We start from the raw sequence: 14,553 nt of genomic DNA, 5'->3' as shown, positions 1-14,553 counted from the left end.
CCGCCTGATGCTCGCCCCACATATCCTCGAGCTGGGCCTTGGACCTGGCTATGCTCCGGTGAAGGGCCAAGATGCTCTGCAAAAACAGAGGCAACTGCCTTAGAGAAAAAAAAAAAAAAAAGAGAGGAAAAACAGGGCAAGGCATGATAATCAAAAATAAGGGTAAAGTGAGCTTACCGTTAGGGCCATGCCCTTTAATGCGATTCTCGGAAGACGTACCGTCACCAACCACGATGTTCCACGTATTCGGCGCCTGCATAAAATGTGGAATGTGAAGAGTTCGTGGGGAAGCCTAAAAGCCCCTACTGTGGCCCTACACGACGTCGTGTACCACAAGCAGGGGCTTGGGGGGCAAATGTACGCCCTAATTTTCCCACGGGCTATTAGCGAGCTGAGATACGGCCTAAATCATATCAGCCACGTGGATCCCCCATGACCGGAGCTGCTGTCGCCAGGTCCTACCTCGTTAGCTCGGGTATCCAAAGGGTTCACCAAGATTACTTAAGGACTGAGTCTGGACTCTGAAGGCCATAGGTTGAGGGAAGCATCCAGCTCGTGGTACGAGCTAGAGTTGGAGGCTATGACCTTTTGTAAAGTCAACCACGCAAGGTAAACGTGCATATATCAGACATCACGTGTCTGATATATCCCTGACTTCTCAGACACGTAGCATGAACGTGCGTATTCAGGCGCCCACGATTGGGTTGGGTCGTGCGGCCCATTATCCCTCTTACCTATTGATTAGACCACACTTCATGTGTCAGGTTTTAGTAATTAATCATGAATGTCACAGAAGTGATATGATAGGTAAGAAGGTCACGGGATGACCTTCTTACCAACTCCCAGGTGCCCTCTCCTATAAATATGGAGACCCTGGGAGTTGCAAAGGGTTGGATTCTATTATGTAAGGAAATACCCTGTAAAAGAATATCAGGCATATATCAATAATATTGACTGGTGGAGTAGAAGGATTTTAACCTTTGAACCACCTAAAAAACGTAATTGTGTCACCAGTCCATTTCCAAAAGATCATTCATCTATTTCGGTTCATAGTTAAGCACTAATCCCTTCCTCTTATTTTCTTAATTACCTGTTGGCGAAGAACTGCGTCAACAGATATGTTTTCGATGCAATTTCAATGCTCAGCACTAAAACTGAAATTTGACAAAAACTTTGAAAGTTTTTCTTTTCACTCAAATGCCAATTTCATATGATTGTTTTTTTAAATTTTTAAATTTTTTTTTAGATCTACAAAATTAGAATGAGAGAGAGTTCGGACTAAGAAAGAGAATATTTGAATGTCAAAGATATTTTTGTCCAAAAATTTAAAACTGTCATATATTTGGAATAACATCTTATGTTGGCATTTTAAAAAAAAAATCACTATATACATATCCCTTGAAATTTTCTATTTAAAATATATGAAGCTTTTATTTTTAAGATTTTGCCGTCATTGTCTCAATGATCGTTTAAATACAACTTTTATCCAAAAATAAAAGACATTTTAGCGCCAATGTCCTCCAGACTAATTGAAACGAAGTATAGATAATCTTGCAAAGTCAGAACTCAGCCAACTATCTTTCCCCAAAAAACAAAATATCTGATTTTGGCTCTCCTGATGTTTGGAGTAAAAAACCCTTCAGGTTTAATATAGGCATATGAATGATCCCAGCAATTTCTGTGGGTACAAAATGATCACATTAAAGTAAATAAAACGCCAAGTAAAGGAAGAACCAGAAGTCTTTAAGTCTTTGGAAACCGTACAACTATTTCTCTACATCTCCAAGGTACACACCTAAACATTTTTATACATGCACAAGAATCTTTAGATATACATATCATCACTCAGAGACAACTTCCCTAAACAAAACAAGACCCCCCCTCCCCCTCCCAACCACACTCACTCCTTAGATGAACTAAAATACCTTCAAACGGTTAGATAGCATATAATAGCTTTAGCCAGACAGGAACGACATGGCTCGTCTGAAATCCAGAGATTTGAGGGCTGACCCCGGAAAATGCTTATTAGGAACCCATAGTTCGCCATCAGGAGGCAGCAATATCTGAGGTTGCTTGGTCTTCTTGCCTTCACTAGCATTTATAGGTTCATCTTCTTTCTTTTTCTTCACGTATTCAAAGAACTCTGCAACTTGGCGAGCATACCTTCACCCAAAAGCCAAAGTTGGAAACAAGCAATAAGTATTCAATGGGGGAAAAAATAGACTTTTCAAAATGAAAATGACATCAGGGAGCTAGCAACTGTAAACTTACTGCCTCTTTGCATCAATGTCTGTACTGAAATCAATGTTGGGCTCACAGTCGAGAACCAAAGCAGGTACCTAATTATACAAAGATAAGTAAGCCAAGTTCTACTGCTTACAAGAGGATAGATTCAAGACAAATATAGATATACCTTTTGAATACTCGAATGCATATGATTGCCCTCTAAGAAGAATACACGCCCCCTAATGTCAGGATGCAAAGAGTTGTCTGAATGTAAAGGTAGCTTATTGACAGCTAAGACCCCATGATTGCCACTTTCATATGGGAAAAGCCAGCTCTCGTGCTTTTCATGCAAGTCACGGAGATAGTCTAATGTCACTCCTCCTTCCTCGTTTCTTTTCCGCAGCTTCATTCTCTTGTGACAAGTATCAGGACTTGCTCTAAGGTAGATGAAAGCATCTGGAATAAGCCCAGGCAAGCATGAGACAACTGGATCAAACCAGGAGTCATAAATACTGATCTCCATCTCATTCATCCAATTTGCTTCATGAACAGCTCGCACAAAGACCTTCATTAAACAAGAGTGAGATAAAATGCATCAGCCTTGAAACTTCCCCTAAAACTAGTCATACTTCCTCCGAAAACCAAACATGAAAATGAAAGCACTGCAAAATTATTCCATCAGTTTTAGTCGACTTAGACAGACTTGAGAAACCATCGAAATCTTCCTATAGACTAAAATTAAGTATTTTACTTGATACAGTACTTCAAAACAAGAGAGATTTAAAAACAAAAAAAAAGTAATCCAAAATTACTTCAGCTCGCCCTGCAAATGAAGAATGAAACAATTGTAAAATCATTACCATTCTATCACTGAAAACACTCCTTTCCATCAACCTGAGGGGCTTGATACCACCAGATGACTCTCTCTCCTGCATCACCCTTGTCACAAAAACATAATTCTGGAAGGTGTAGGCATACCTCTGCGGCTCAGCATAGAAAGCATCTAATATGTTAAAGTGATCGGGTCCAACATCCTGCCACTTATTAATAGGTTCTGGAACCACCTCAACAAGATCGCGCAGCTCAATTGTTTCATTAGCTATTCTCTGCAGGAATGTTGTCTTTCCAACGCTGATATTCCCCTCAACACAGAAAGTAAGTCGTTTCTTCTGGCCTAACATCGCATCCGAGTTGGAACCGTCCTCCTTCAAATCTTCATCAACACTCTCTTTGATGTAAGTAGTTATACTCTCGGCATGGATACGGTGAATGATCCCTACAGAACTCTGCAAAAACTCCACCATCTTTTGACTAGATTTTCCAAAGAACTGCAAGCAGCACAGAATACATGGTAAAGACAGTTCCAGAGTCAATACACCATTCAACATATAACAACTCGTGGTAGTAAAATAAAAAAATAAAAACTGCCTAGCTTGCTTAAGCAATTTTTACAATTTTAAAGCGTAAAATCATGGCAGGCAAGTTCACCAAGCTCAAATTAACATTTCTAACAACGAAAAAAAAAGCTCATAAATTCCACGCCAAAAGGATTTATCCAATATAGTAAAGCACATCAATTTTTCAATATTTAACAAAACCCACCAGAGATATTCTTACGATATATTTGACAAGCTACAACAGTAAACCACAAAAAAATACAAAGAAAAACGAATAGCTTGATAGCCCAGTCCAGTACCTTATCTTTATACAATTGCTTGAGTTCAGCAACACCGGAAATCCCGTTCTCGACCAGCTTCCTCAAATTCCTCGGACCCACACCAGGAATGGTCAACAAGTCCGGGTTATCGGTCAAAGCACCACCACTGGACGAGCCTCTTTGCCTCCTATGCAACCGCACTAGCTTCTCCTGCGAACCCGTTTTGGCCTCTCCACCTTCATCGTCACTAAAACACTCTAAACCCTTTTCCGACTTCTTCGTACCGTCCACGGCAGCCGTAGACAACGAACCGTCGGAGGCAGTTCGCAGCCACGCGGCCCTGTACCCGGGTCGACCGTTCTTACACACTACCCACGCCCGAAACGGAGCCCTGTTCTCGAAAGAGCATCGGCAAATGCAGCAGTTTCTGGAAGCAGCAGCGGCGGCAGCGAAGCGAGAAGAAATGGCAGAAGCACGTGTCTTGGAAAAAGAGCCGGAAAAGGCTGAGCCGCTAGCAAAAGAAGAGATGGCGGGCATAGAGAAGACAGACGAAGAAAAAGAAAAAGAGACAGAGGGGTTCCTAAAACCCAACGAGAGAAAGCTTTTATCGATGCAGAAGGAAAATGGACCGAGAGTAGGACTACCCAGAGTGCAAAGAACGGGGCCAGAAGGGCTTCTCCTCAACAGTTTCTGCATAACTCTCAAGCATCTCAAAAACCCTTTTAGGTATACTCTGTAACTACATGTATGGCTCTAAAGGGCGGGAAGAAGAAGAAGGAGGAGGACTATTATCTAAACTCACTCTGTAGTGGTCCGACTGTAGACGGTTTTGAATTAAATTGGGTTTGTTTTGTCAGGGTTTTGAGAATGGAATAGCTAGGGGAAATGGATATTTTATTTATTAGGGTTTTCCATTAATCGAATTTTTAACCATTAAAAACTAATTAGTGGGTCTTTGGGTTTGGGTTTGCGTTTGGGTCATAGACCAGAGACAGAGAGACAAGGGTTTTGTTTCTATTTTTTGTCTTTTTACGGGGCTCCTGGGTCTAGCCTAGGGTTTTAGTTGTAGCCCATTTTGTTATGATGTAAGGCTAAAACATTTTCAAAGCCCGGAGAAGACAAAACACATAGAAAGTTTCCCCTGCTGCTGTACTTCACCATCCACTGTGATGCATCTCGCTATTGGTGGTTGTGCTCATGACACGTTTACATAAGTGAGTCAACAATCCATGACTGGTCTGATGTATCGGGTGTGAAATGAGATGCTCCCAGCTGTGTGAAGTGCTAGTTTGAGATAGCTTTTAAAAAAAAGTTAAAAATACTTGTTTTTTTGTTTTAGAAGTTATGAATTAAAAAGTGTTTGATAAAATTTTTAAATAAATTTTTAAAACAATTTAAGTAAAAGTTTCCTGTAAAATTTAGTTTTTTCATGGAGTAAATTTATTGATTTAATGAATATTTTATTGGACTAAATTATCATTAATCTAATCAAAAAATTCTCATTTTACCTACTTTAATTTTAGAATTTTTTTCTATCTCAACATATTTCATCTTTCGTAAAATAAAATTACTACTAGCTGACACTTCTTGCCAACATCCATCTCTTCGTAATTATTACTGGTATGTATTTTCTATATATGTTGTTCATTAATCTATTATACTACTTTTTTTTTATTTTGCCATAGTTTTTTAAATTATTTTGTCTCTATTAGGTTATATGTACTTAGTTAATATATCTTTTTTTTTCTTGCCATGAATTTTCGAGCCTTACATATTCTATTGTTTCATAAACTATTAAGATAACATGTATTAGTTTGTATAACATATATATTTATATAGGTATATATATATTTGGTACAGGATTGCATTTGTTTCATTTGTTATATATATATATATATATATACATATATTCATAATAATTTGGTGCTTAAACAATTTTGATCAAAGCTTTAATATTTAACAATTTTGCCGGTAGTAGCAATGAGATAAGTTATATAACGAGATTTCAAAATCATAGTATATAGACAATATAAACTCTAACACATGAACAACAACAATAATAAAGATGATAAATTAGTCTTTGGCCTAGGATTTGACAAAAAGATTTGTAAAGATGATTTCTATTTTTCTTAGGATTAAAATGATTAATTAAGATAGTTAAGTACATGTATAGTGCCTCATTCTTTTTAGTTCAATATTGTTTTGAATAATATAATCTTTTATAAATGAAATTCGAATAAAACATAGCTAAGTACATATACCATTACTTATTATTTTACTTTAATTAGATGGAGAATAAAAAAAATGCGTGTATTAAAAATGAGAGTGATATACCAAGATGTAAAGCAGTAGGGATCCTAAGGCAGTGAATCCATTCTTGGATTTTTGCATCAAAGAGGTTGACGATGGTCATCGCCCTACTACTTATTTAGATAAAATTGGCTATGTAAACTTGATAACAAATATGAAGAGTTTATATTTGTTATCAAGTTTACTGAAAGCAACTAAAAAATAAGTGGGATGGGTTAAAAAATGATTGGAAGCTTTGGAAGCAACTCATTGGCAAAGAAACTGGTTTATGATGGAATATAAAAAAAAAAAAAAAAAAACAATTGATGCATCTAAAAATTGGTGGAATAGTATATTACAGGTACATGTAAATCTTGTTAAATACTTTTATTAAATTAAAATATTATTTTATGAATTTTACATTTAATTAACAAATTCTTTTTGTAGAGTCATCCCAATGCTGCAAAGTTTCACATTCGGGGAATTGAACCAGAGTTAGAGCAACAGCTAGATAGGATTTTCATGAACATTGTTGCTACAGAAGAGTATGCTTGGACACCTTCGTCTGGAATAATTCCATTTGAGTCTGAAAAAACCTTTAATGATAACAGAACCTTATATGAACAACTTGGGAGTAGTGATGATGAGCCAGAGATGGCTAATATTGATAGAATGTCTGAAGAGGGAAATAACAAGAGATCAACTGAGCTACTTGAGAAACAAAATAAAAAAGTGAAAAAGAAAAAGGGAAAATGAAGAAGGGAAGGTCTACAATGATATTTGAACAAATTGGCCGTCTTGTTGATGTTGTGGAGACTAGAAGTAGAACTATTGAAATAGCTAATGTGAGTAGTATATCAAAAGTTATGAAAGTGTTAGATTCTTTACCTGGAATTGAGGTTGGGAGCGACTTGTATTTCTTTGCAACTCGCTTGTTTATAGTGAAAGAGAAGAGAGAGATCTTTTTTTCATTGAAAGAACTCGAACTCAAGCTTAAATGGCTCAAGTATGAGCATGATGCTGCCAGTCTACTATAACTATGATGCTTAAATGGCTTACAGTTTAAGTATTTACTTTCAAACTTTGTGTTATAAGTATTTAAAATATGTTTGTTGAATTATTTCTTTTACTTGTATTGTTCTCAAAACTTTGTTATGACTATTTAATTTATGTTTGTTATATTATTTCTTTTACTTGCATATGCTTTCTAGATTTTGTGTTATGGCTTTTTCATATGTATTAATAATTAAATTAATATTGGCAAGTTTGTTTTACATTATAAATAATAGTAGATACTGATGAGGAGATTGAGTTACAATCAGTATGTGTAACCGCATGTCTTAATCAACATTATCATACAACATACATTGAACAGACTCCTTGTATGAATTCTTCTCAAACTGGTCATATGTGGCTGATGGAAATATTACAAGGAAATGAAAGTAGATGTTATAGGATGTTTAGGATGGAGAAAGATGTTTTCATTAAATTATGCAATGAATTGGAAACTAATTATGGATTTAAGGGCTCAAAGAGAATGTGTTTTCTTGAAATATTAGGCATGTTTTTACTCACGGTAGGTCATGGTGCTGGAAATCGGTTAACACAAGAGCGATTTTAGCACTCAGGCGAGACAGTTAGTCGATATCTCAACAAGGTTTTAGATGTTTTATGTCATATGAGTGTAGATGTATTAAAACCACCTAACCCATAATTTAAAGATGTTCCTGAAGAGATATTGAATGATTCAAGATATATGCCTCATTTTAAGGTAAGTGATACTTCAAAATTATGTTTTATTTTTCTTTTTTATTCAAAGTATAATGTTTATAATTTGATTTTTCTCCTAGAATTGTATTGGTGCAATAGACGGTGTGCATGTGAATGCCATAATTCCTCCTGAAGATCAAGTACCGTTTATTGGTAGAAAATGGATACCGACTCAGAATATTATGGCAATATGTAATTTCGATATGCAGTTTATATATGCATATGCTAGGTGGGAAGGTTCTGCCCATGACACAAGAATATTTTTATCAGCTTTACGTGATCCAACATCAAATTTTCCAAAACCACCTCAAGGTTACAATTTACACACATACTTTAAAAATAAAAAATAAAATCTCTACAATTTCTTTAATTATATTTTTTATCTTGTATTTGACAGGAAAATATTATTTAGTGGATGCGGGATACTGTAATGCCCTACTGCCTTAGAGTCGTTACTAAGTGAGTTTAAAATGTGTAATTAACTTGCTAATCGAGGTTTTAAGACAAAAGTGTAATTAAATCATAATCAAAGTCATAAACTTGAGAACAAATCTTTTATTGAAAATTTATAAGACATTTAACATTTGGGATCCCAAAAACATTGTTTAGAAGTATTTACAACTCAAAATATAATTAGAGTTGACTAAACGACAAAATTCAGGTTTTGTACAAACATCTCCCAAAAACACCCCTGGCTGTGGCAACCAGACAGACCAGACATGTACGCGCCGCTCATCCCACTTGCCATACTCAAGGTTGATCGACTCTTCCTTTGCCTTTACCTGCACCATAGAGCACCCGTGAGCCGAAGCTCAACAAGAAAACCCTCACAAGTAGATAATAAACGTATATCAAATACTTAATATAATATCAAGCCAACACCAGGTCATACATGTACGGCCATGCCGTCCTAGGCGCTTTACTAGGCACTGGGTTCACGGTCTAAACCGTAAGGATATCCCAGGTATCTCTTGGGGTCTCACCCTGGCAACTCACACTCCGCGTGCTAAACGCTGCACCCAACCCCTTGCCGTTCTCAGCCTTCGCCGTTCCCGGCCCTTTGTCATTCCATCATTTACATACACATATGATAAAGCTAAGCATAAATCTAAACACATATAAATTCAATCAAAGGGCCATGCCCTGCAACACAATCATATAGGGCCGAGACCTGCAACTCAATCATATAGGGCCGAGCCCTGCAACAAAAGCTCTATGGGAACAGTAGTTTTCTTACCTGTGTCCCGAGCTTTCTAGGCACCAATGTCCCGAGCACAGTTCCATAGTCTGAGCCTCGCCGAAACCCTAGTCACAACGCATTAACAATTTCATCCATCAAGTTCTAATCCACTAAATAGCTTCGAGCCATAATTCTAATCTCCGGGGTCTTGAATTCTATCAATCCGGGTGATAAAATCCATCCCGAGCCTTAGCAATTAAGTTCCCAAGTCAAAACCCACAAGTCACCTTGCACCTTGGGCTAGGGTCGAGGCCCAACCCCTCAAGGATTGCGGCTAGCCTCAAAATAGATGTAACGCCCTACTTCCTTAGAGCCGTTACCAAGTGAGTTTTAAGACAAAACAGTGTGCAATGAACTCGCTAACCGAGGTTTTTAAAACGAAAGTGTGACTAATTAAACGTTAAGGCTGTAATCCTTGAAAATGCGTTATTTCATTAAAAACTTCTAGTATTAAACATTTGGGATCCCAAAATAAGGTTTGAAAACTATTTACATCTTGAAATAAGTTTACAATTGATTAGTTATAAAAATCATAGATTATTACAGCCATTTCTCAAATAAACCCCCAACCAAAGCAGTCGGGCAGGCCAAACATGTACGCGTCGCTTCACGCTCTCCGTACTCATGGTTGGTTGACTCAATCTATGCCCTTACCTGCAACACAGAGCACCCGTGAGCCTAAGCCCAGCAAGAAAACTCATGCAGTACATAACATATGCAAATTATACAGTTAATCATATCAGATAGTCCACAGATAAACAGGTCAACCATTAGACTAAGCAAACACGGCCATGTCGCCCCAGAAGCCTTACCACAGCCTGGGGTCTCGGTCCTCACCGTAGGGATATCACACGTATCCACTGGGTCCTACCCTGACCATAAGCATCCCATGTGCTAAGTGTTACTACCGGCCCCACTGCCGTTCTCGGCCTTTCGCCGTTCTTGGCTCCATTGCCGTTCTCGGCCTTTCGCCGTTCTCGGCTCCATTGCCGTTCTCGGCCTTTCGCCGTTCTCGGCTCCATTGCCGTTCTCGGCTCCGCATCGTATCATTCCACTATAATCACATATAGTATAACTCAAACAACATTCAAACAAATATCAATTCATTTAAGTCTACACCCTAACATGTAATGCAATATAGGGTCGTGCCCTGCAATCATCTCATCATGCAATATAGGGTCGTGCCCCGCAATCACACTATGGGCCCATGCCCTATCCTACGGGTGTTATAGTTTTCTTACCTGCATTCCGAGTTTCCTGATGCACTAAAGCCGCGAGCACGGTCCTCTAACCCGAGCTTCACAAAGACCTAGTCACACACGTATAAAATATCCTTTAATACTAATCAATTCAAAATCACTTCCCGGAACCAATTCCACACTCTCGGGACTCCCAAATTCCTAAAACAAATCATTGGAAACATCCCCCCGAACCCCCGGAGTAAAAGCTCAAAAATGCAAAATTTCAAGTACTGAAAATGGCCTAGCGCCGCGGCGCTACCCAAGAGGGCCGCGGCGCCCTGCCCAATAGGGTCGCGGCACCCAGCAAGTCAGAAGCCTCCCCCTGCCCAGAAATAGCCTCGCGCCGCGGCGCCCAAGAACAGGGCCACGGCGCTCCTACGCGAACCCAAAATTCTGGGTTATTCCCTGCGTTGTCCCCGAGCTAACACCACTCCAAATCATCCCAAGCAGGTACCCAAGCCCCAAAAATCAATTCAAAACCCCACATAGACCATCTAACAACTCAGAAACATTATTAAAGAAACCCAAACACACAATCAAATCCCCAAAATCCACATCTTTGATTTTCAACTTCAGAAAATATAAAACCCAAAACTCAAACTTAAACCATGCTTAAATTCCTCAAACCATAACAGAAACAAGCCTTAAATTACATAGAATCCTTACCTTGAATGAAGAATCCAACCCTAAGCTTCCTTGATTCATCTCCTAAGTCTCCAATTTCAGCCCCTTCACTCCTCTTCTTCTTCTTCTTCTTCTTCTCATTGCCCTAACTTTCCTTCTCTTTATTTTTAACAAAGCCAACAAATAACCCAAATGCCCAAACTGTGTACCCTATAATCCCAGCTGAAAATTGTCTAAACCCCTTGCCAAATGACCATGCTACCCCTTCAAATAATCCTTTCCCAACTAAGCCTTCAAGGGCACTCTAGTCCTTTCACTAATATTTCAATTCTACCATTTTCCAACTAAACTTGTTACTCACAGCAGTAACTAATGGTTACCCAGGTTACTCAATCACCAATAACCATTAACTGCTAATTCTCTACCTAACCATAAAATTCCCAAAGTACCCCTAGGCTCCTCCCGAGCCGGGTATAAAATCCCGTTGTGACTTTTGAGTAAACTAGCTCTCTAGGACCGTCTCGGCACGTGCATCACAATAATAACACCACACTCACGTGGTACAAATCACATAATACAATTATCACATATATGCCCTCAGCGGGCTAAAATTACCAATTTACCCCTATCATGCAAACGGGGTCCACATGCATATTTATTTCACCTAACATGCATACTAACCACATAGTCATGCATCTCGAATGTTCAATTAGTCATATAACATGCTTTAAATCATAATCACGCATTTACTCATGAAAATCACACATAAATCCCATTATGCCCTCCAGGCACACTAATCAAAGCTCTTAAGCCTTATTAGCGATTTTGGGTCGTTACAATAGATGCTAACTGTAACGACCCAAATTCACTAATAAGGCTTAAGGGCCTTGATTAGTGTGCCTGGAGGGCATAATGGGAATTATGTGTGACTTCAATGAGTAAGATGCATGATTATGATTTAAAGCATGTTATATGACTATTTGAATATCTGAGATGCATGACTATGTGTAGTAGTATGCATGTAGGCCCTGATTAGGTTAGAAGGGCATAATCGTAATTTTGGCCATTATGGGCATAACTGCTTTGATATATGTGAAAATTGTCGAGACCACATTATTATGTGGATATATCTGTGATCTGTGACTCGAGACGATCCTAGTGAGCAAAGTAGCGAAAAAGTTATGGCGGGGATTTATACCCGGCTCGGGGTGAGCTTAGGGGTATAAATGGGAATTTAGTGAGTATACTGGAGTCTTTCTTGACATTGAGGAATATTATTGGTGATTAATTATGTATCGGGAGTTAAGCAGGAAATATTAGAGACACTCGAGGAGTTAGCGGGAATTGGGTAAAATGACTAGAATGCCCTTAAGTGGACTAAAGGATTAGAAATAAAGGGGAGGGCATTAAGGTCATTTTGCATGTAGGGATAGATATGCTGAGGCTTTATGTTAGTGGGAATTGTAGAAAGTTATAGAAGTCTGAAAGAGAGAAAAGAAGGAAAAAGAAAGAAAAGAGAAAAGGAAGGGAAAAACAGAGTTGCACTCCCTCGGGTCGGTTTGTGGTTCTCTCACCACTTTTCTGGGATTTTCTTGGAGCAAAGCTCAGAGGAGAGCTGGGATAGACTGAGTGTTTACCGAGTTTTTCGGAAACGAATACAAACAGAATAATAAAAAGATAAGAACTGTAGAAATACTAAAATGTAACCAAACAAACAGTGTTTTTACGTGGTTCAGGCGTTAACGAGCCCTAATCCACGAGTCGATGTTATTATACTTGGAAAGGATTACAGTAAGATGGCTGGTGTATAAGAACTTCACACACTCACAATGTTTCTCTCGGGTTCTCTTGAAGAAGAAGAAGCTAGAGAGATTTTAGCAGAGTTCTTGCTATGTGATTTGTTGGCCCCCCTTCTTGTAAAATGAAGGGGTCTTTATAGCTAGGGTTTCGGATTAGGGTTTTTCTCTACGTACATGAGTCTTAATTACACCAGCCATAAATAGGGGATACAATTACTGTAGTAGCATGGCTACAAGACTCTATGTGGGTATATTTACGTGAAAGTATGGGGAACACACAAAGTCAGCCGTCTTCTCCAAGTTGTCAGCGGAACAGTAGGCGAAAAGGTACCCTTAGGCGTGCTGGGATGTGTGCGGCTTTGACCTGACGGGCATGTCAGGCGGGATCCTGTGTCAGGCGGATATCATTCCAAATATGCCTCCTCCAGGACTCGATCGTTTGGTTTTGTTCCGTGCGAGGCACGGAACTGTTTCCGCTGAGACCACTCGAAGAGCTTCTCCTGGAAGGGGCTTCCCCGAAGGATACCCCTTCGGGAGTCCGGGAGAGTTGACGAGTTTCCGTGTTGTGTTTGCTTGGAAGAGTAATCCGGACACTAAACGGGAGAGGCAAAGCCTTTCTGTCCATCCGCGAGCTCTGGTCACCTACCGTGAAAGACATCGACAATTCTGCTTCCCCGAGGACATCAATCTAAACGCTATCCGGAAATCTGGATAACATTTACCCCCCAAGGTCACGGAGCTTTGAGAGATCCGGGGGCTTGTACAGTCTTCCGGGTATTTCGGTCTCTTAGATTAGGCGAGGGGCCACCTTCTGTGTTCCCGGAAGGGTTCCTTTTTCCCGCCTGAGTGTTAGTATGAAAAAGAAAGGGAATTTTCTTTTGTTTGAACTCAAGTACTCAAGTGCGGCAAGGACCACGTGTCATGCTGGGAATGGTTCTGCGACCAAAACGTGTGCGTGAGGCGACTGGTTGAGTATGCGTGCGTCAGTCATCTGAGTAATGATTTGACGGTTTTTAATGGTACTCCGGGCCCGAGGTGGTGTAATGATGGGAAATAAATACTTTATTCCCATCCGAGGAGTCATAAATAGGATCGTCGCTTCATCTCCAGCCGTTGGATCTGATGCACACGGAATGGGAAGATCGGGACCGTCCATTTGAGGAATTCGAAACGGCTTCTTCCCTGCTATAAAAACGAGGGAAAGGACCTTTCTTCCTCTTTACGCTCTCAAATTCTCTATCTTTCGGATTTTCAGATTTCCAAACCTTCGAACTCTCAGGCTTCCCAGCTTCTGTTCCTCCGGACTTGCCACTTCTTTTGGTAAGGATCTGGAAACTTTTCTTTTGATTTGGCAGTGGGTTTATTCGTCGAAGTTCCTGGTTTGAATCGTCGTTCGTCTTTGCAGCTTTTACTTCTCGCGATCGTGCTGTGCAGTGATCCAGTTACTCCTTCAACCTCCAACTACCCGAATATCAGTAAGTATTTCTACTTTGCTCTTTCCTCCCAAACCTTAGGTTGTTGGTAGTTGTTAGAGTAGAGGTTTCTGCCATTATCGCTTATGTGCATGCGTGAATAGGGCTTTGGTAGGCATGTGATTGATGTGAGTCGATAAGTAGCCCTTTTTTGCATGCTTTTGGCGATTTGCGTTTGGAAAGTCGTTCCTTGTTTTGCTGTTTTAGGGCATAAGCATGAACGCCTTTAGGGTGT

The 14,553-nt window shown here is 39.5% G+C and overlaps 2 protein-coding genes across 2 annotated transcripts; one reads left to right on the top strand and one right to left on the bottom strand.

Moving 5' to 3' along the window:
- Positions 1–1,722: 1,722 nt before the first annotated feature.
- On the bottom strand, positions 1,723–4,877 carry LOC133807177 (uncharacterized). The gene is made up of 5 exons (XM_062245348.1): positions 3,923–4,877; positions 3,087–3,554; positions 2,414–2,791; positions 2,272–2,339; positions 1,723–2,163 (listed from the first exon to the last, which is right to left on the bottom strand). Exons 1-5 carry the CDS (start codon positions 4,577–4,579, stop codon positions 1,956–1,958), a joined length of 1,779 nt encoding a protein of 592 aa, XP_062101332.1. The 5' UTR covers positions 4,580–4,877; the 3' UTR covers positions 1,723–1,955.
- A 1,538-nt stretch (positions 4,878–6,415) lies between these two features.
- LOC133806933 (uncharacterized) lies at positions 6,416–6,928 on the top strand. The gene is made up of 2 exons (XM_062245024.1): positions 6,416–6,457; positions 6,620–6,928. Exons 1-2 carry the CDS (start codon positions 6,416–6,418, stop codon positions 6,926–6,928), a joined length of 351 nt encoding a protein of 116 aa, XP_062101008.1.
- Positions 6,929–14,553: the final 7,625 nt, after the last annotated feature.

This window comes from Humulus lupulus, chromosome X, assembly GCF_963169125.1.
Source record: "Humulus lupulus chromosome X, drHumLupu1.1, whole genome shotgun sequence".
NCBI classification, from domain to species: domain Eukaryota; kingdom Viridiplantae; phylum Streptophyta; class Magnoliopsida; order Rosales; family Cannabaceae; genus Humulus; species Humulus lupulus.
The sequence above is the reverse complement of the archived record's forward strand: the minus strand, read 5'-3'. Positions and strand labels throughout refer to the sequence as shown.

Bases quoted from the DNA above. Each gene is read 5' to 3' on its own strand.
- LOC133807177 (XM_062245348.1), bottom strand. From the start codon at position 4,579: ATGCAGAAACTGTTGAGGAGAAGCCCTTCTGGCCCCGTTCTTTGCACT. The intron at 3,555-3,922 runs GTACTGGACTGG...TGCTGCTTGCAG, and splicing joins AGCAATTGTATAAAGATAAG to TTCTTTGGAAAATCTAGTCA. The intron at 2,340-2,413 runs GTATATCTATAT...TTGTATAATTAG, and splicing joins TGCATTCGAGTATTCAAAAG to GTACCTGCTTTGGTTCTCGA.
- LOC133806933 (XM_062245024.1), top strand. From the start codon at position 6,416: ATGATTGGAAGCTTTGGAAGCAACTCATTGGCAAAGAAACTG. The intron at 6,458-6,619 runs GTTTATGATGGA...TTCTTTTTGTAG, and splicing joins ACTCATTGGCAAAGAAACTG to AGTCATCCCAATGCTGCAAA.